Source organism: Ptychodera flava, chromosome 19 (assembly GCF_041260155.1).
Source record: "Ptychodera flava strain L36383 chromosome 19, AS_Pfla_20210202, whole genome shotgun sequence".
In the NCBI taxonomy this organism is placed as follows: domain Eukaryota; kingdom Metazoa; phylum Hemichordata; class Enteropneusta; family Ptychoderidae; genus Ptychodera; species Ptychodera flava.
Genome location: NC_091946.1, coordinates 13,155,758 through 13,177,085, shown reverse-complemented (window position 1 = coordinate 13,177,085; position 21,328 = coordinate 13,155,758). Strand labels below are relative to the sequence as shown.

At 37.3% G+C, this 21,328-nt stretch overlaps 3 protein-coding genes across 3 annotated transcripts in view; 1 reads left to right on the top strand and 2 right to left on the bottom strand.

Moving 5' to 3' along the window:
- LOC139118622 (uncharacterized symporter sll1374-like) overlaps positions 1 to 15,074 on the bottom strand; it is a 44,543-nt gene extending 29,469 nt beyond the window's left edge. Inside the window, exons 1-4 of the mRNA XM_070682036.1 lie at positions 14,950 to 15,074; positions 14,590 to 14,629; positions 13,789 to 13,943; positions 10,916 to 11,032 (exon numbers count right to left, since the gene is read on the bottom strand). Of these exons, the coding sequence (XP_070538137.1) occupies positions 10,916 to 11,032; positions 13,789 to 13,943; positions 14,590 to 14,623 (306 nt within the window). The 5' untranslated portion in view covers positions 14,624 to 14,629; positions 14,950 to 15,074. The remainder of the gene's footprint in view (positions 1 to 10,915; positions 11,033 to 13,788; positions 13,944 to 14,589; positions 14,630 to 14,949) is intronic.
- LOC139118727 (uncharacterized) lies at positions 1,090 to 2,830 on the bottom strand. The gene is made up of 3 exons (XM_070682142.1): positions 2,801 to 2,830; positions 2,294 to 2,492; positions 1,090 to 2,003 (listed from the first exon to the last, which is right to left on the bottom strand). The coding sequence occupies exons 1-3, from the start codon at positions 2,822 to 2,824 to the stop codon at positions 1,090 to 1,092; spliced, it is 1,137 nt and encodes a 378-aa protein (XP_070538243.1). The 5' UTR covers positions 2,825 to 2,830.
- Positions 15,075 to 16,245: 1,171 nt separating the features above from the next.
- The window catches only part of LOC139118621 (propionyl-CoA carboxylase beta chain, mitochondrial-like), a 16,537-nt gene continuing 11,454 nt past the window's right edge, over positions 16,246 to 21,328 (top strand). The window contains exons 1-7 of the mRNA XM_070682035.1: positions 16,246 to 16,460; positions 17,794 to 17,907; positions 18,332 to 18,400; positions 18,653 to 18,823; positions 19,129 to 19,189; positions 19,839 to 19,888; positions 20,049 to 20,090. Coding sequence (XP_070538136.1) covers positions 16,269 to 16,460; positions 17,794 to 17,907; positions 18,332 to 18,400; positions 18,653 to 18,823; positions 19,129 to 19,189; positions 19,839 to 19,888; positions 20,049 to 20,090 — 699 coding nt within the window. The 5' untranslated portion in view covers positions 16,246 to 16,268. The remainder of the gene's footprint in view (positions 16,461 to 17,793; positions 17,908 to 18,331; positions 18,401 to 18,652; positions 18,824 to 19,128; positions 19,190 to 19,838; positions 19,889 to 20,048; positions 20,091 to 21,328) is intronic.

The window sequence follows — 21,328 nt, the reverse complement described above, 5'->3', positions numbered from 1 at the left end:
GAGGATGTACTAAAATACAGGAAGCTGCTTCCTGTCGGTAAAATCTAAAAAAAATCAAGATTTTAAAGACTTTTTGCAGATTTTTTTTACGCATTTGTGTTCTTATTTTTTTTTTATTTTGCAAACTAGTTTGAAGATTTTTTTCCCCTAACTTTCTGCTCTGATTTTTTTTTGTTTTTGACCACCCCCTCCCAAGTGCTAATGGTCCGTCCCTTACAATAGCTTTGCCTAGCAATAAAACGTGATTACAATGGTCATTGACTTTGATGCCAGGAAAAGCTACATCATGTCCCCTCTGCTGGCTACATGAGCTTACAGGATTCATTGTAAAAGCTTCAATGCAGTTGCTTCTAATAGGATGAGAACTGTAGCCACCCAATAATTAACAGTTTTAGCTCTACAAGGTGAGAAGCATTGTGTGTGTATAAGAAGTGCAAACGTTAAAAATCGCGTTCCTTTCTTTAAGGTAGTGTGTGCCCTGAAAGTGAAAGATTTAAACTTTTGCTCAAACTTTCTTTGAGAAATCTTTCAACCATTCTCTTTCAAAGTCGGGAATGAAATTCAGGGGTCACAGTGCAAATTTTGGTACGTGGCAGCCATCCTTATGTTGATCTCTATGGAGAAAAATAAAATTGTCGAATTTAGAAAAACTAAGCCAGTGAAGTTTTCTTTCACCAAGAGCTTTAAAATGAACCCCAACAAGTAGTATATCAGAAAAGAATTGTAAACGTTTGAGAGTCCGAATATCTGTCATCATGCAGACGCATTCTACCTTAACTGCTGCAGATTGACTTAGAGGTCAACGTTTCTTTTATGGTGTATACAGGTCACAAAGAAAAACACTAAGTGCTCATGCTCGTCAAACGTTTATTTTATTTCACTCATTGGTCAACATAGTTTGACATGCAGCAAGGTCGTTAACTGTACTGTTCAATAGCATGTACGATTTCCAAATAAAGTTCATTTGCTTCATTTACTGTTGTTGGCACCTGTTGCTGCGGTTTAATTTCATTGAGTAATTGAACAAACTCATCACTACAGCCATACAATGGAGGTATTTCTGAATACAAATCAGACAATATATCTATCTCACTTTTGTCTGCTCTGTTTTCCATAGTCACGAGTATTATATATGCTAGGTAAGAAATACAATACATCTGGTTTGCCTCTCACATTTTCTGCATTTCTCTTGCTTGTAATAAAATGTAAATTCCATTCAACAGCAATATCATGAAGCTCTTGTTGTAAAACACCCATATAACAGAATCGTAGACACTCTACATGTATAGGATCATGATCATGGAACAGTCCACTGTCTCTTAAATCTTTGAAATAGTTAATCCACCAATCAGCACCCTGCTTGCGCATATTGCTCCACCATGCCTCGATCCTCTGGTTCGACGTACTTTTGCCGTACATGAAACTGTTAATTCCAGCAAGATCATCAGAATCATTCCATCTGAAATATGGTTGCAAATATTCAAGAGCAGAATTTTCTGTACCTCGGTCGCACCTTAAAACTCTTGGAACAAAACCAATTTGTTTTACATAGTCAAGAAAGTAATTTGCTATGATATGTGGGTTGTTATTGCTGGTAGCAACCTCCAACCACAAAATACGCCTACTGAAACCATCGACCGCCCCATGAATTGCAAAACCAAATGGTTTCAACTTGTCATAGCCATCCACATGCCAGATAAAATTTGGTCCTGGTGAAACATATTTTCTTCTCAAAAGGCGATGCTTTTTACGCCTCTGGATACCGTCAGGATCAAGGATATTTAGCAGGTGTAGAACAGTATCCCGATTCACCCGCAGACCGTATTTAATTTTTAATCTCTTCCACATGGCTCTGTATCCAAGGCACTTCCCACTACCTTGTATTTCACTTTGTATGGTAGCAACCACTTGTTGCAAGTTTGATGCTGTTCCTAGACATTGTCTGCGTTTCAGGCCATATTTCTGAAGAAGTCGCTTCAAATGTCGTAGACTGAGAATAACACCTGCAAAGTTACAAATGATTCAGGCTGGTAAATGTCAAAACATACATATTTTATTGATTATAAACAATTTAAAAAGTGATGGAGGAGTATCAGTATTACGACTCAATACTACAGATACCAACAACTGTTCGACTTAGCTTCAACGCATTGCAAATATGTATATTACTTCATTCAGATACCGCAACATTGAAAATGTGTTCAATCATTGATTGGAATGAAACAACATCACCAAGAGCCCCAAGGTATCTAAGACAACAGCCTTTATGTGCATTTGCACATTGAATACTTACCATGAGAGATGGCCAATGCGGCAAGAATTTCTTCGTTTGAATAGCATGCACTGAAATAAGCTTGAATCAGACTCTCTCTATAAGCGCTTTCATCGGCTTGAGCATTGACTGCTGGTGTGTAGTCAGGTAAAATGCAATTTACTGACGACAATCCAGAGCAAAGAAAACCTACGAGGAAGACGATCTTTCTACCATCCACCTAAAATAAAGGGGAAAGGGTTGTAAATTTTTAACAGTAATAAAATTTTAAATGATCATACAATCGGGTATAGACACGTGAATTTACATAAACTCAAAGATTAATGTTAAAAAATATCAATATATCTTTCATGGATGACGTCTTTGTTGTGATTTGTCTTTTTAACTTCCTTTACTGAACCGAAAGTTTCGATGGGTTTTGGCGGTTGGTTGGTAACCCATGATGGAATTTCCACATCTTAGATATCGAGAATACATAAAACAAGGTCCGTATTAAGCATTCCCCAAAGACACGTAACTTAAACCAACCTTCTTAAAATGACCAGACATCATCGTACTTCAATACCACGACACTGTTGGCAAAATAGGAAATATATTCTAGTTGAGACAAGTAAAAACATCTTGTACAAGCCAGTCATCATGCTGACACTCATACTGCCAAGCAAATTTTTAACAAATGAAAAAGAAAAACTTACACTAGGTCTAAATTTCATCAACGGAAAAGTTTGACGTGAGAAATATGCGATCAAGTGTAAGCTTAGAATCAGAAATTTAAAGTGAGAGATGTACGTCCAAAGTGTGAAAGTAGAAACGAAATTTTGAGTGACAAATCAGAAATTTTTTGAAGTGAGAAGTGAAAAATTTTGAAGTGAGAAGTCGGAAATTTTTTGAAGTGAGAAGTCGGAATTTTTTTGAAGTGAGAAGTCGGAATTTTTGAAGTGAGAAGTCGGATTTTTTTGACCTGAGAAGTCGTAGTGAAATTTTGAAGTGAGAAGTCGGAAATTTTGGAAGAAAGAAGTCGTCGCGAAATTTTGAAGTGAGAAGTCGAATTTTTTTGAAGTGAGAAGTCGTAGCGAAATTTTGAAGTGAGAAGTCGAATTTTTTTTGAAGTGAGAAGTCGTAGCGAAATTTTGAAGTGAGAAGTCGTAGTGAAATTTTGAAGTGAGAAGTCCTCGCGAAATTTTGAAGTGAGAAGTCGTAGTGAAATTTTGAAGTGAGAAGTCCTCGCGAAATTTTGAAGTGAGAAGTACGTGATAAAGTCTGCATTTAGGAATGTGATTTGTAAGATCTTGGAGTTTTACTGTATAGAAAGTAACAAAACCAAACACATTCATGATGTTTTTGTATTGCTTTTGAAGAAACTAAAATATCTCGCTTTTAAATGTTTTTCAGACAGAAGGACTAGGTTACAGTATTACCCCGATATTTTTAATTATATAAGGATTAAGTTACAGCCCGATATATATGGATTATTTAGGGCCTACAGCTCGAAGTATCGTGTAAATGACGGTCGACTTCCGTTAAGGACAGTGCTTGTTGATACAGCAGAAATCGTAGAAGTATTTACACAAATTGATGTGTTACAGCTTTCAATGAGTGTTCATACTATCAATCCACACATTCGCTCATAAATGGTTGAGTAATTTATTAATTGTGAGGGAATCATTGTCCTTTGATCAGTAAGTTGATCATCTTTGATCAGTAAGTTGTCCAAACATGTTAAACGTTGCCTCGGTAAAGCTCGCACCAGCTGCATTGTTGCACACATCAGCTGACTTACGATGTAATTAACTTATAAATCGCGAAGCTTACACGAATTTCGGCCATCGTGATCAAGTGAATCTTAACTATAAATCGTGAGACAGTCCTACCGTGTTACGGTGATTATAATGTCCAGCGTTGGCGACCATCTTGTCTCTGTGTCATGTGGTGAAAGAAATTATGGGATGGCTAAATTTTGAAGTGGGAAATGCGTAGATAGGTCTAAATTTAGAAACACAATTTTGAAGTGAGAAGTCGGAAAATTTTTGAAGTGAGAAGTCGTAGTGAAATTTTGAAGTGAGAAGTCGTAGCGAAATTTTGAAGTGAGAAGTCGGAATTTTTTTTGAAGTGAGAAGTCGTAGCGAAATTTTGAAGTGAGAAGTCGTAGCGAAATTTTGAAGTGAGAAGTCCTCGCGAAATTTTGAAGTGAGAAGTCGTAGTGAAATTTTGAAGTGAGAAGTCCTCGCGAAATTTTGAAGTGAGAAGTACGTGATAAAGTCTGCATTTAGGAATGTGATTTGTAAGATCTTGGAGTTTTACTGTATAGAAAGTAACAAAACCAAAACACATTCATGATGTTTTTGTATTGCTTTTGAAGACTAAAATATCTCGCTTTTAAATGTTTTTCAGACAGAAGGACTAGGTTACAGTATTACCCCGATATTTTTAATTATATAAGGATTAAGTTACAGCCCGATATATATGGATTATTTAGGGCCTACAGCTCGAAGTATCGTGTAAATGACGGTCGACTTCCGTTAAGGACAGTGCTTGTTGATACAGCAGAAATCGTAGAAGTATTTACACAAATTGATGTGTTACAGCTTTCAATGAGTGTTCTTACTATCAATCCACACATTCGCTCATAAATGGGAGAGTAATTTATTAATTGTGAGGGAATCACTGTCCTTTGATCAGTAAGTTGATCATCTTTGATCAGTAAGTTGTCCAAACATGTTAAACGTTGCCTCGGTAAAGCTCGCACCAGCTGCATTGTTGCACACATCAGCTGACTTACGATGAAATTAACTTATAAATCGCGAAGCTTACACGAATTTTGGCCATCGTGATCAAGTGAATCTTAACTATAAATCGTGAGACAGTCCTACCGTGTTACGGTGATTATAATGTCCAGCGTTGGCGACCATCTTGTCTCTGTGTCATGTGGTGAAAGAAATTATGGGATGGCTAAATTTTGAAGTGGGAAATGCTTAGATAGGTCTAAATTTAGAAACACAATTTTGAAGTGAGAAGTCGGAAAATTTTTGAAGTGAGAAGTCGTAGTGAAATTTTGAAGTGAGAAGTCGTAGCGAAATTTTGAAGTGAGAAGTCGGAATTTTTTTTGAAGTGAGAAGTCGTAGCGAAATTTTGAAGTGAGAAGTCGTAGTGAAATTTTGAAGTGAGAAGTCCTCGCGAAATTTTGAAGTGAGAAGTCGTAGTGAAATTTTGAAGTGAGAAGTCGTAGCGAAATTTTGAAGTGAGAAGTCCTCGCGAAACTTTGGAAGAGAGAAGTCGTAGCGAAATTTTGAAGTGAGAAGTCGTAGCGAATTTTGAAGTGAGAAGTCCTCGCGAAATTTTTGGAAGAGAGAAGTCGTAGCGAAATTTTGAAGTTAGAAGTCGTAGCGAAATTTTGAAGTGAGAAGTCGGAATTTTTTTGAAGCGAGAAGTCGTAGGGACATTTTGAAGTGAGAAGTCGGACATTTTTTGGAATTAGAAGTCCTCGCAAAACTTTGACGTGAGAAAAAAATAATACTGTAGTGTAGGCGAGAAATACGTGCCAAAGCCTAAATCTACAAAGTTGAAGTGAGAAAACGTACCAGAGCCTATAAATTCAGAAACTTGATTTTGTTGTTAGATGTATGAACGTTTCAGTGTCATTTATTACAAAATACCTAAACTAAAACTCATTTGTGATGTTTTTTATGCTTTTATGTTACCTTTTACAGGTAAAATATCTCGGTTGTAAATAGTCTTCAAACAGAAGGCCTAAGTTACAGCACTACAATTTCTAACAATAAAGAGCTCGTTCGAGTAAATGCCTGTCGACCTCTGTTGAGGAAATCTGCAGAAATCGAAGAAGTATTTTACGCAATTGATGTATGAGAGATTTCTGTGAGTGTCAATATTGCCTATCCACACATTCGCTCATAAATAGTGGGGAATGTATTAATTATGGAGGAATCACCATCCTTGATCAGTTCGTTGATCATCTTATTTCATCGGTCGTGTGTTCAAACGTTTTCAATCGTACCTCGGTATTAGGTTCGCGGCAGCTGCATTATTGCACGCATCAACTGACTTATGATAAAATAAATGGAAATCTTACCTGCTAAATCGCGAAACATACACGATCTCAGCCGTCTCGACCATGTGTCCTGACTGCCACCATCTTGTTACAGGAATTGTGGGTCGTCAGCATTATGAAGTGAGAAGTTTGTCGAAGTGTCTAATTTTAGAAGCAAAACTTTGAAGTGAGAAGTCCCCATTACACGAATTTTGAAGTGAGAAATGTGTAGGAGTTTCTAAATTTAGAAATGAAATTTTGAAGTGAGAAGTCGCACGAAATTTTGAAGTGAGAAATGTGTAGGAATTTCTAAATATAGAAATGAAATTTTGAAGTGAGAAGTCGCGTTGAAATATTGAAGTAGGAAGTACGATGGCCCTCAGCGGCTTTCGTATGGAAGACACTATTTACATCCAGTAGAACCAGGTAATTTACATATTTGTGGTTTGACAGGTGACGTCATTCAGTGGGCGGATCTCACATGCAAATATTGTTTCCATCGCTCATCGTGCATATGAGCGGGCTGCCATACACAACTTCCGGGATCAGGTCACGGATACTCACAAATCGCTGGCGCCTGAGTGTATAAAAACCGTTCATATCGTGCGAATTTCTCATTTGAAATCAAAGAATTGCTTGGCATAAGTTTAAAGGTGATATTGCCACAGGCTCTAGAGTCAATGCAGGCGAACCGCTAGCCGCCACTGATACAATAAAAATCAAAAGGTGTGTAACAGCGGCAGCCATGCACGGAGCCCGAGTAAATTTCAACAGACGGTTTCGCCCTCTTTTATCTCAAATACAACTTGCTTATTGGGGTCGATCGATGCTCCAGTTCATCAACTTCATGAAAAATCACACCAATATCCAAAATCTCTCTGTTAAGTCCATGAAAAAGCTGTGTTTTCGGAGCAGTGTCAGCTAGGAAACGCTGTTATCATACATGACCCACATTGACCTATCACGAAATGTTCTGATTGGTTGTTACTTTTAAGGGATACGTCATCCGTTTCAGGGGGTGCTACACTCGAGAGATTTAGTTACACGTAATTACGTTCGATCAGTATCCGTAACGTCTTTGTCATGCAGTGTGCGAAACTCATGCAAAATCTCTACTGGCCCAGCGGGCCAGTAACTTTAAAAAATCACTGGCCCTGAAGGAAATCAACTGGTCCGATCATCAGGTCAAATCCAAATATAGTGGAGATATATACCTGCGCTCAGTCTAGGGGCCAAGAATATGATGGGATTGAAAAATAAATAAAGACACCACTTCAAAATCCTAACATCAAACTGTTTTTTTATGCCTTTTAATTCTTTTATTCTTTTTTAATTCTTCAAATGAAGATGACTATCAAAACCGAAAGTTGGGGCAACTGATCTCAGTGTTGAAAAACATGAAATCAGTAAAAGGTTAAGCACTACACATAAACGTTTTCATTTCCTAAAATAGCCTTTCACAACAAATATTTCTAACATTGAGAAAAAGAGCACAAGCGTGGGCTTGAAACACGTCCCAACACAGAAATGCTAAGCATCCAGAACTCCGATCAGGGATGGGTAAGTTTTGGCAGCACAAACGCCGGATCACACACAAATGGAGTCAATACAACACTTGACTCACGATTCTGACTTCTCCCTTTTGAGGGACTCATCATTAAAGTCAATGAAGGGAATACAAAAAATTAGGTCAACTGATAAAGAGAAATAATACTGAAATGTCCAAACCCACGTTAAAAGACAAATCACAAATTTAAAATGTAAGCGTAATCTTTACAGTGACCAACTTGAGACAGAGTACAACCTCTTGTACTCTTTCCTCCTCAGCCATCCTCAGTATTTTCAATTTTTCTTGTCAAAAATCTTTAAGTTACTGAAAACCTTGTAATGATACCCATACTAATTAAACAATACTATATGGCTGGATACTGAGTTATAGCGTGAGCTTTTATATCTACATTTTATTGTGACTTTGAATTTCATTTATCGGTTTCATCTTTTTCAACCGTCATGAGATACCCAATGATAATCTAGCAGCTGGGTAAAGCAGGATATGAACGGTCTTTACTGTTGCTATTTTTTTTTGGTAAATTTTACAAATATATGTCTTGATATTTAAGTTTTGTAAGTTTGGGGGGTCAGTCAAAATTTGTGTGTTACAGAGGGAGGTTACTCAATTTCATCAGGGTTGGCAAGGGGGGTTACTCAAAATTACAGCGTTTCATATGAAATTCGTCAGACCAACCCCCTCCCCCCCCAGGCCGTAAATAATGATGGCCCCTATATCATGAAGATATATTTTTCATAAACACCAAAACAGAGTTACATACAAATTAGTCAATAGGTTTTTGAAATTAAGAAATTTTTCATGAAAAATTTCTTCAGACACAGCTATTAGGGTCCTTGGGGAATTTTTTTCTACAATGTAAAACAGCTCACAGTAAGTGATGCTACCCACAATTCCCCTTGATTTGTTCACTCAGACATTTTTTGCTAAGGCTTTTTCAATTTTATCAGTTTCTTAACAATTCTTACTTACAATTTAAGTTCAGGATTATTTGTTAAAACTATGTTCCAAAATTATTGATTATGTTTAAAATTCAAGAGTAAATTGAATGAGAAGTCGACGGTTGGAGGTGCTAAAAATTGCACACTTGTCAAGATAAAGTTATCAGCAACTAAGATGGTCTCATCATACCACCTGTCAGACATGCAAATTTCCTTTGTTACGATCATTAAAAAAATCAATACCCTTTTTTCTGCAAACACAGATGCAACTTATTCCCTAGGTTTCCTTGAAAATATTGTGTATGGCTGTCAAATATGTGGCTGTCAAAAATCTATGTCGACAAATTACAAAATTGCTATCTCCTCCGCGGAAAAGGGGTTGATCTTCTCATTATTCACAGTGAGAAATCAGAAAATTATGATTATCAGAACTATGTTGCCAGAATTTTGAAATATGGACCGAGTTGTTCTGTGTACAGAAGAAATTTGCTTCAGTTCAGTGAGTGATCTCCGTGTGTACAGATCATGGAGCATTGTGGGTAGCCTCACTTACTGTGCGGCTGTCAATCATTTAGTCACATGAATAGATGCAAACATGTGAACCATTTCCATAATGTCATATGTAAATGACAATTTAAAATTATCTTTCAGGTTAGAAAAGCCAGTGTCTATATGAGTTTGTAAGTTGCCATGAAATGACAAAGCCAATTACTTTTGTGTGGTTATATTAGGGAGTTTATTTCTGACTCATTTATGCATGTGACAACAAAATTGCATACATGATATTTTAGATCTGATGATATTATTATTTAATTTAATTACAATAGTTACATTATTAATAAAATTTTATGGTCTCACATTTATGTATTGAAGTTGTCTTTCTTTCAAGACTACAAACTCACAAGATTGACCTTGCCCTTAAAAGAAAATCCAAATTTACCCCTAGTTCATGTCCGGTCATAAATAACAAGTGTGAGACTTGGTATTTTTGAAATAAACACAGTTCATATCGATATCAATAGATTGTACACTTTTTATTGTCGTAAATTTAATTTTGAAATGACAGACAATGTAGTAATGTGGGCTGTATCCATATTAACTTAAGTGTGTGTAGTTGAAATAAATCACACAGGACAATTTACTGCAAACATTCCAGAATCAGTCTGACACTTTTAAACTCATTATGAAGAACCATGACGAATGAGCATCAAGACAATCACAGTGTCAATCACATTCCTTGACCATTTCAGCATTGGGTTTCAATACAAAGTTTATAAAATATGTACACTGTTGCACAGCTCAAGTTTTCATTCTTGTCACTATCATTTCATATCTTCATTTGTCTCATTGAATAAAGTTACTTTCAAATCTGTTCACAAATACACGGAGGAGGAAGGGCTTTGTGTATAATGTGTGTTCCAGCATGCTGTACGGAAATACCAAGATACTTTATAAGCAGTGGCAGTTTAACAATCTTTATCAGAGGTGACTTTTCAATGATAAATAAAACAGCTAAAATATCAAAAAGATGTGAAGAAAATACTGAAGGCTTTTTACACAAAAAATGACAAAATTCCCAAAGATACCAGCCTCAGAGTATGAGCCTCATTCTCTCGTTTCTTTTGAGAATTATCTGCAAAAATATGGAATCTGAAAATGTATGAAAGCAATAAACCAAAATCTTAATCTCACCACTCGACCCATTGCAAACTTTTAAAATAACACCTACTACCACCCCACCCCCCTACATCCCCCCTGAATTCATCTGGCCTCCCCCATCCATTATAATCTCCACAAGTATTTAACATTGTCAGAGTGCTGAAATTAGTTAAAACTCACCTTAAAGTTCACAACTTAGTTATTTGTGAATGCATACATACACTATGGTTAATTATACATCTAAAAATAATACTCATTTGTATACCATAAATAAAATGTTAAGTACTATATCAGTCACCATATCTGCACAATTGGACTCCAGCTTTAGAAGATACATGCGTATGGGAATGAAAATGAATTCCTTTTCACAAGTTTTGGTAACTTTACTGTATAAGGGTACAAAGTGTGTGACATTCAAAAAGATTCTTTACCTTGAACTGATCAAATCGAATCACTTCCCGCATAATAACTTGTGCTGGGCAACCAATCTTCTTGCTGGGTTGGACAAGGAATCTCTTCTTCTTATAACTACCATGATCATCATTGAGCTGAGAAAAAGAATAAATGACATCATACTTTTGTCTATATGTGTCATGGTTTTGAGAAGTCTACAAAACCAAATTAAACATCAAAGTCATAGTTTTGTAGGAGGTCATAAAATATCAATTGATGTTAAACTTTGAAATACTAAGTTACCACATAAAAATATACACATAAGGAACCTAGCTAGTTACTGGTTTGAAATGTAGACTACCATCACAGTGTGTACTTCAACTTTGAACAAAAAATATACTGTTCCAAAATGAAAGAAAGGCAATGTTTAAATTGTGCGATTCAGTCAAATACATTTATTACAATTTAATGTCCAAGTTAGTGTTCCAAATTCTTTGTGATCTCTATAATATGGCAATATTTCACATTTTCATGTGATTTCATTAAAATAGGCACATGTTTCTATGTAACTGTCAATGAGTATCTTTGCATTATCAATTTCTATTATTGTAAAATCTTCAGGGACATGTTCATTAATGTAAGGAATAAAAACAATATGAGAAGATACCATTTAAACCTAGTCATATTTGTGTTTTGAATAAGTCTTTTTTTGTGTCAACATATGAATATAACATTGCAGGAAGATGTATACAAGAATTAAATGAACATGTATGAGAGCAGGGCGTTGACAACGACCAGTATTTTGCTAATGAGGAAAAGGAAATGTGTACACTCCAATATAGTTGCTTATTGTAGAAGGCCATATGTTTAAAGAATGTGAAATAAAGAATGGCACAACACATGTGAATAGTCTTCGAATTTTGTGAAAAGTGTCTCTAACTTGCAGTTCTTATTCTAATTCTTTCCTATTGTCATTACAGCAACCATTGAACAGGGCTCGAAATTAGCACTTGTCCCGCGTCCACAGGTCGGACTACCAACTTTTGTATGGGGCTACCAAAATACATGCATTTGTAGGCCACACGGACTACCAAAGCCTGAGACCTGAAATTCAGTCAGTACTTGGCATTCCATGTCCAGTCCTTCACTTTGGGACAAGCGAAGGCAAACTCTTCTTCAACTACCATATACATCTGAGTCAGAGCTATCTCTGTCACTGCTCAGGTCCCCCCTCCCTTTGGGGAGGGGGGCTGGAGGAATCGCGATTGAATACTTATTTTCTTCAGATCCCCCTTCAATACCCGAAAAACATTTCAAATTCCCCCTCTATATGATCAATATTTTTCAAGTACACAACCCAACTATCACAAGCCCATATATCAGTAAAAGATGTGCGCGCGGAAAAAATAAACGTGTCATGCCCCTGTTCCCCTCGCAGATGTTCAACACTACATCTTATTAGCAGTTTGTAACGTCATATAGCTAAGGCAAGTTCTTAAATTGATGCATTTTCAAGCGTATCAATGAGCTTTTTGGATTTATCAGTCCAAGCCAACTTGAAATAATCAAACTCACTAAATAATCAAACTCAAATGCTCCTGCCAAAGAGCACACGATGAGTGGGCAAATCGTGAATTCTGGCTAATTGTCATATTGTAAAAAAAATCTGAGCACATTGACCTACCAAACATTTATTTCAAAAACATGTGAATTAGATGCTACTCAAAATTGACAATACTGGAAGGTTAAAATTACTCAATCAAATAAATGTATTTCATCTCTGAAATTTTGGTTGTAACAATGACAAATTTGGTTAAAAATATCTATTCCATTCAGTCACATATTTTTTCATTTAGTCTATGGTTCAAAATATTGCTTTTGTATTATTTTATGACGTGACTATGAAAATTTAGAAAATTGAACATGGTAACCCTATCTTTTTTTCTTTTATATTCGATTATTCGCGCATGCCAGATTTCCAAAATCCCCAATAACTTTTTAAGTCTCCTAGTCTTCCATGTGTTGCTCTCTGGCCTGATCTTGTGCTCAAGTACGTTTCACTGTCAGGATCGTCATTTAACCCAAACTCTTCTTCAACTACCATATACATCAGAGTCAGAGCTCTCTGTCACTGCTCAGGTATGACAGTGACACTGCAGTGGTAGGGCGGTACCTGATAGTGACACTGTCTGCAGGGGGTAGCTGTATTAACTTCAATAATTTTGACAATATTTTTGTTCAGTTAATACAACTGTGTTCTTGTTCTACTCCCTACAGCATGTTGAACTGTCCAGTATTCTTTTTGCTAACACAGCCTGTGTATATGTACAATACATTTGTATCACCGACAACTGACTGTCAGTCCGGACTCTAATTAAATTATCACCTAATACATATTTATATATACAGACTTTGTGGACAAAGTGAATATTGTTTGTTTGATTGAGCATGCTGTAGGGAAACAGCAAAAAAACTGTAGTTGATATATTACACAGAAATATTGGACTATGGTCTGTTTTATCCTTGCTACAGTAAGTCTCAGTGCTGAAGGTTGTGTTGTTGTTATGATGACTATCGAAATTTGCATACAACTCTGGGAGTGAAACAGGTTGTCAAATTATCACCAACCAACCTGTTTCCTTGGGTATTAAAGGTGTTCAATATTCACTTTAAATAACTAGAAAATTCACTTCATGGACAGAATCTTGAAAAAGAGCCTTATCTTGTCTGGTTAAAGAGAAAAGATATCCCTGAACTAAAACAGGCATGGGCTACCAGCCATTGTCACTGGGCTACCAACTTCAGAAAATGGTAGCCCAAGTGGACTACCATGGGAAAAAGTTAATTTCGAGCCCTGTTTAAAGTTAATATCATTGTCAAACACAGTGAGTTTGACCCATAATTTACGTACCTGTTGTGCTTGTTTAGCTTTTCTTGTTTTTTCCTTGCCTTGGTGACACTCCAATACCAGCTTTCCAACAACAATGAATGGAACTCCATCAAATTCAATAGAATTGGTATCTTTGGAACATTCAGGTAAATTCCATCGAACCCTATGTGGCGTACCTTCAAACATATTCATAAAAGGAATTACTCTAGTAAGATTTGGTGAATCTATCATTACAAAACTGAATGAGCTTGTGAACATTCATTTTCTTCATTCATAAGTATATTACTAACACCAAACGTTGCCTGACCACCTTTTCATGTCTAAGGTCAAAATACACCTCATTTTATAATATCAACTTCTCAATATTTGTACTAAAATTTGTATTTAATTTTTAGGTTTCCTTGAAGAGGTAACAAAAATGTAAAATCTTATCTTCCAAGCTCTACAAATGAACCTACTGATAACATGTTTAAGGGAAGGGGGTCCTGGTTGCAATTGAAACGAGTATTCACTTCATGATTTTGGACATATTTTCAATTTGGGAAATAGAATTTACAACTTTCAGTTATAATATCTACCAAGGAGTCTTTTTTTTATATAGTTTTAATGTATAAATGAAATTCTATTCATCATTGAACTAACTGGCAGATGAAAACTACATTTGAACATAAAGAAATAAAAAAACAGTAATTTTATTTGAAAAACGATAATTTATAACTGCATAAGGAGATAACTACAACTTACAAGACTATATTTCAAATACAATCACATTATGAAATACATTGTTGTAGATAAGAATAAATGATAAAAGGATATACTTACAAAAATATATATGGAAAATAATGGACTTAAACATATAGATCTATAAAATAAAAAAATGAAAATTATATTAAATTTATTGTTAAATAAATGACAGTATATTCTGTCAAAATAGGGTATTTTAGAGTCAACTATGGTGCTGTCATGCATGACCCAAAAAAATTCTAAAAAATTAAAAAATTGACTAAAAAAAATTAAAAAAAAAATTAACAACTGAATATACAATATGTTTCCGTGACAGATAAAATAAGGTACTTTTTCTGTCAAAAAAATCGAACATTAAAAGCCTAAGAGAGATAAAACTAACAGGTCAAAATTGTACTGTGGTTCTACATGTTCTACACAATACTATATACAGCATACCTGTAAAGTCTCTCTGAGAAGATACGCCAAAGTTCTTGGTACGTTTAGAAACTGCAAATTTGGTGTTAGTTTCCACTTCAAACGCACGAAGCAGAGTCATGGCATCTTCAACGGTCTTCACCACAGGCGTACGGAATGTTTCCTAGATCGTCGTCGGATGGGAAGTGACGGACACTGCATGCACTGTGAGGCCGAAGGCCGAACCTCGGTACTGTATAACAATACAAGGTATGACGCGGAAAAATCGACCGGTGGCCCGAAACAAACGATATAAAGCATCTACCTCAAAAAATTACATCGTCCGGTCGGAAATACCTTCAAACTTTCAAATCTTTACTCTGGTTACAGAATTCTTTCAAATCTGCCAGTTATGGGCGATAATTGACTGTCCGGCGAATACTCGCACTTGCATTGCCACTCGCCATTTTGAATAGCTGTTTACCTCCAAAAGCCTTTGCGAGTGGACGAGTGACCCCGTGAAGAGTTTTGTTTACAAATGTCAGATGGCGGGATTCACAAGCATAAACTTTCCCATGGTTTGCGTTGATTGCCTTGTTGCCTGATAGCTGAAGTTGTATTCACTGACAGTATGAAATTTACCTAACGGTTAACGGTTGAATTTAGCTGTTATGGGGTCACGGGGTCACTCGTCCACTCCCAAAGGCTTTCGGAGTAAAACAGCTATTCAAAATGGCGGAGTGGCAATGCAAGTGCGAGTATTCGCCGGACAGTCAATTATCGCCCATAACTGGCAGATTTGAAAGAATTCTGTAACCAGAGTAAAGATTTGAAAGTTTGAAGGTATTTCCGACCGGACGATGTAATTTTTTGAGGTAGATGCTTTATATCGTTTGTTTCGGGCCACCGGTCGATTTTTCCGCGTCATACCTTGTATTGTTATACAGTCCGAGGTTCGGCCTTCGGCCTCACAGTGCATGCAGTGTCCGTCACTTCCCTCCGACGACGATCTAGGAAACATTCCGTACGCCTGTGGTCTTCACGAATCCGATGTGGTCGCTGGTGGCTTCAGTGAAAAAATTCATCCAAGAAGTCATTGCGATGTATAATGGTTTACGATGTGCTTTATTCGAGAGTCAGAATTCAAGTGGCGGTATACCTTAGATTCCGCCGGGGATTTAAATTTGCCCGCGAAAATCTGTTTATTTGCATGATATTTGCATGTAGGGTCCGCCCACTGTACAACGTCATCCATCAAACCCCGAATATGTAAATTACCTGTTCTACTGGATTGTAAATAGTGTCTTCCGACTGTATATGAGCCACCTAGTAGTATGACGTCACGACCTCACTGATTCAAAATGGCGGCCATCATGAGACAGTCGGTGCTGGGCAGATTGCTTTGGCAAAAGCCCGTCAGTGCGATCATGATCAAGGATGCACGATACTGTAGTGCTGCAATCATGGCTAGTGTGCGCTCCAAGATCAATGAGAAGCGAAAAGAGGCCCTGCTTGGTGGTGGACAGAAAAGGATCGACACTCAACACAAGAAAGTAAGTGTCTGTCCTCCGTCTGTGGTTGTGTGTAGTACTTTCGAGGTTTCTGTAATGTATCACACGATCGCGACCCGAGAGTGAGACTGCACTGATGACGTGCACAGCCTCTACAAGCTCCAGTACTAGAATTTATGGTTTCATACATTCCGTTAGGAGGTGTTTGTATCGTAAATTTACAATTGGCTCCAATATTCGGGCGTGTAATAGTGCATGCATGGGTGAGTACTCGTTCCGTGCAATCGCATCACCTATGCGAGAGTTAAAGACGTGCTATAGAGAACGTCCGTTGACCCCGACTTCACCTCATGATGAGCATTTTCAATATAGAATTACAAGTATGAGATTTTGCACTTCCTAATATTGTCACGCATCTGAACACTGATGTGTACGATCCTAGCTAGCTCTACGTGTGGCACCGTGTATTGCTATTACTAGAAGCTGCGCCCTCTTCGACAAGGGGCTTAAACGTACTCATTGTCGACCACTGAGGAAAAAGCTTCACGGGAACATGGAATGTAGTGAGGCAAACCACAGATCCTCGAGGGTCTATGGGCAAACTCAATGGTTTACTGTGCACTTAAACACTCCAAGCGTTGGTAGAAGCTTCTGCCTGCATTGATTTACCAATAGCGTTGATCGCGATTTTGGGTTTGTTACTAAATATAGCTGCATGCGCGCGACTTTCGGACAAATTTTGTCGTTGTATGCGCGGCTGTTGTTGCAGCTTGTAGTCTCAGTCATCAATTCATACGAATAAGTGTGACGCTAAATAGCCATTCTAACACTCGCAGGTTTTATTTTTCGTCGTTTATGCGGAAAATGCGGGCAAATGTTTATTTATGCATATTAATGAGAGAGAACAGTGACGTCATTTGCGATTAGTGCTATTTAGAGCATGTTCCCATGAATCTGAAATTTCACTGGAAGATGTACCTACACACGATAAATCTTCCACAACCCCTAACTTCTATTTGCAAAGCTCCCACATACTCAAAATTTCCGAGACACTTAAAATTGTCATTGCACCTTTCCTTATGATATCATAGATCCCTGAATATGCAAATTCATGCAAATGTGACGCTGAGAGTGACAAACACCTAATCAGTCGAAGTAAAAGAAGAAGAAAAGTAGTGAATTTGGCTTCAAATATACTCAAAAAAGTAAAAATTTCGTCATGTGTAAAGTAATAATATCTGTTACTTAGTTTCATGCATCTAGTAATCTTCAGACTAGCTTCTGTAGGATTTTTTCTCATTTTCTCAAAATACCTGTACTGTAACAGTCATGTTTAGTACTGTATTTATTGTATTGTAATCTATTTTATCTCCAGGGTAGACTGACAGCCCGGGAACGTATCCATCTTCTGTTGGACCCCAATACCTTTGTAGAGTATGATATGTTTGCAGAACACAGTTGTTCAGATTTTGGCATGGAAGACAAAAAGGTAAGACCAAGCGGAGATTTGTTGTTAAAGCTACCGTCTCAGGTGATAGTGTAGTCAGCTTTCTATTAGTCTGGATTATGTGTCATAGTGGCCAAACTTGAGTATGCTGTATTACCTCCCATGACATGACACAGACAAATCAAATCATGCAAGGCACATTAAAGCTCCAATAGGATGAATAACTTCTGACATATTTCAGGTTTTTTATTCTGTTTGTAATACATGGGTCAGTTTTTTGTTCCTCTCTAAAATCACGTTAAAATACCTTATGTTGAATTTGGCAACACAGTTTGTATATGTGTACCGCAGTACCGCAGTACCGTCCAATGTCATTAGTGTGACCATGGAATGTTTTCTTGACTAGAATTCATTTCTTAACAATGACAACATCGCATACCTCACCAAATGCTTGATTTTATTTTAGATCCCAGGAGATGGAGTTGTTACAGGATACGGTACCATCAGTGGTCGTCTCACCTATGTTTTCAGCCAGGTAATCAATACTGGTTTTGTCAAGTCATCATATGCGTTCTTTGCTGGGAACCAAAAGCGAACAGAATCCATGTTAAGGACATTTCGATGGACAAGATAGTATTTGATAAGTAATATTAAATCAGAGTTTACATGTGGTATTTACCAGTGTAGCATCTTTCTCAGTGAACTCTCTACTCTCTAGGTATCTGAAACCTGACCTGATACCATGGCTAGTTTGATTTCAACAAGGTTTTTTGATTCTGTCACCCAGGATTTCACAGTGTTTGGTGGTAGCTTGTCCAGTGCCCATGCCAGGAAGATCTGTAAAGTGATGGACCAAGCCATGCTTGTCGGAGCACCGGTCATCGGTCTGAACGATTCCGGCGGTGCAAGGATCCAAGAAGGAGTGGAATCATTGGCAGGTTATGCTGATATCTTTCAGGTATGTAACATTTGATGCCATTGGTTAGAATAGACTGAGAAGGTATGTTAAACTCAGCATTATTGGCTGAAGGAGTCAAATGCACCATTACTGTTCAGGGAAAGTGCAGAATACTTATTCGTGATAGTCAGACAGCAAAGACAAAAGCCAGTATGATAGAGAACAGCAAACAGCTAAGGAATTTAAGGTGAAAATAATATCGTCAATAATTGTAACTTGGTGCTTGCTGTACATTTACCTCTGTGTCAGGACTGAATGGTGTGTGTATCAGTTACCATAGTGTGTTGGTGTTTTCATTCTTTCAGCGTAACGTCATGGCATCAGGCGTTGTTCCCCAGATCTCACTAATCATGGGCCCATGTGCAGGTTAGTAAAATGTTTTAGAGGACAGTGTCAGTTGATATTGTCAAACCAAGACAGACATTAGTGCACACTTTTGTCATGTACTGACACAAACTACAAAAAATCATTGGTGTACAACTGAATAGCATTCTGAAGGTTCCTGGGCAATAACCCTTTCACCCTGGACAGTAACCCTTTCACCCTGGACAGTAACCCTTTCACCCTGGACAGTAACCCTTTCACCCTGGACAGTAACCCTGAACAATTACATGCAGGCTAAGGGAAAGCCTATCCCTAAACCCTTGGGGTAACTGTCCTCATACCAAACAAGGGATTGAAGTCGGAGTATGACACTCTAGTACAGTTACCCTGGACACTTACCCACCAGATACTTACCTAATCCCTAAACCACGCACTAACCATGTCCAGGTGGTAAATATCCAGGGGGATAATCATCCTCATACAAAACAGGGGATTGAGGTTAGGGAATAGTATTCTAGTACAGATATTGTCACTGTTACCAGCTATGAAGGCCTGAGAGTGCAAAATAATTATATTTGTTAATCATATTTCAAACACTGTGGATCCAAAAGTCATTTTTATCTTTCAAACATTTCCACTCTCTTTTTGTCTCATTCTGTCTTACTTTGCTTTTATTTTTTCATTGACTCAGGTGGGGCTGTATATTCCCCAGCACTTACAGATTTCACATTCATGGTCAAGGTAAGCCACTCTATCAGTGTATCATATCGTAGGTCAGTCAAGTTTTGAACTGTTAGGCAACAATATTACTGTAATGTGTAGTGTAGTAGTGACCCATGTCTATTTCTTTTCGGAGTTGCCAAAACTTTTATAATGATGTCATGTTTTGATTCCTCCACAGAACACTTCATATTTATTTATTACGGGACCAGATGTTGTAAAGGTAATATACATCTCTAAGTGTTGGTATTTGTGTCTGAGCAAACGATTGTTTGTTGTGAAACCATGCAGTCAACCTGTTCAGTATTAATGTTGATGTTTGTGATACTGATACTTACATGTAGTTATCACATAGACAACTGAGGGAGGAAGATGGACATGTCTCTGTTGTAATTCTTTTTTAGTAACCGGGCGTTGTAATCTTTTAATCCCATTGCCAATAACAAGATTAAAGTGAGGTTTGAGCTTTTAGGGCTTGTCTTCGTTAGAAAGCTCACAATCTAACGCATATTTTGGGACATGACAATGCCATGTTGTTCACTAACACAAAGGCAAGATGAACGCTGTGAATGAACACTGCCACCGGAGAATTTGTCCATCGTGATTTTGTAGTTAAACAGCTGAAGATTCTGGAAGTTGTAACACACACGATAGCTATATTGTTTTTTCATCTGAGAATATGTTGAGAACGTCGACATTCAGTCCCAACCTTTGAAGCATCAGGACTTGTGCTATCTGAATAAGTTTTTCAAACATAGGTAGTATCTACATTTATGCCTACCAACGCACTGCTGATATATGCAGCCGCCAAATATTTCGTTCATTCACCCTGTTCAGAAATGTATGGTCTAGTAGACTGTTAAGACTATAATTCTGGATAAAACACTAGCTTAGATCAATATATCAAAGTTTGATGCAAATATTGGGTCTCCAAAATTTGTGTATACAATGATGAAAGCATAAATATAAATAATTCAAGGGCCGTTTTACACAAAACGCTAAGCACCACAAAGTTTCTTACATGCATATGTCAAGCGATGATAACTTTTTATGACACTTTCACCAGAACACACCATACACATAAAACTTTACCAAGCTGGTTAACTTTGATGAACATTTTGCACTCTGGCACAAATTGAGTGCTCAATTTTATACACGCTGTATGACATAAGGATCTTCAGACATTTACCAACCACTGGGTCAACACAGAATAGTTTCTATGCTCAATATGACAATTGAAAAAAATCACATTCGATCAAAATATCACTCTCACATTAATTGCCACACTGGGCATTCAATCGCTATTAAAAGGGGTCTTCAGAATCGGAAAGAAGTCGAAATTTTAATTGACGTTGTCACTCCGTACCACTGGAGCTCAGTCTTAGAGAGTTACAATCAAAGATGGCGTATGACGCTGGATTATGATAACGAACCGAGAGGGTACGCTGTTAGCACTACCGT

Excerpts from the sequence above, each read along its gene's own strand:
- LOC139118727 (XM_070682142.1), bottom strand. The coding sequence starts at position 2,824 with ATGATGTCTGGTCATTTTAAGAAG. Across the intron at positions 2,493-2,800 it reads TGTCTGGTCATTTTAAGAAG|GTGGATGGTAGAAAGATCGT; the intron begins GTTGGTTTAAGT and ends CCTTTATTTTAG. Across the intron at positions 2,004-2,293 it reads CGCATTGGCCATCTCTCATG|GTGTTATTCTCAGTCTACGA; the intron begins GTAAGTATTCAA and ends GTAACTTTGCAG.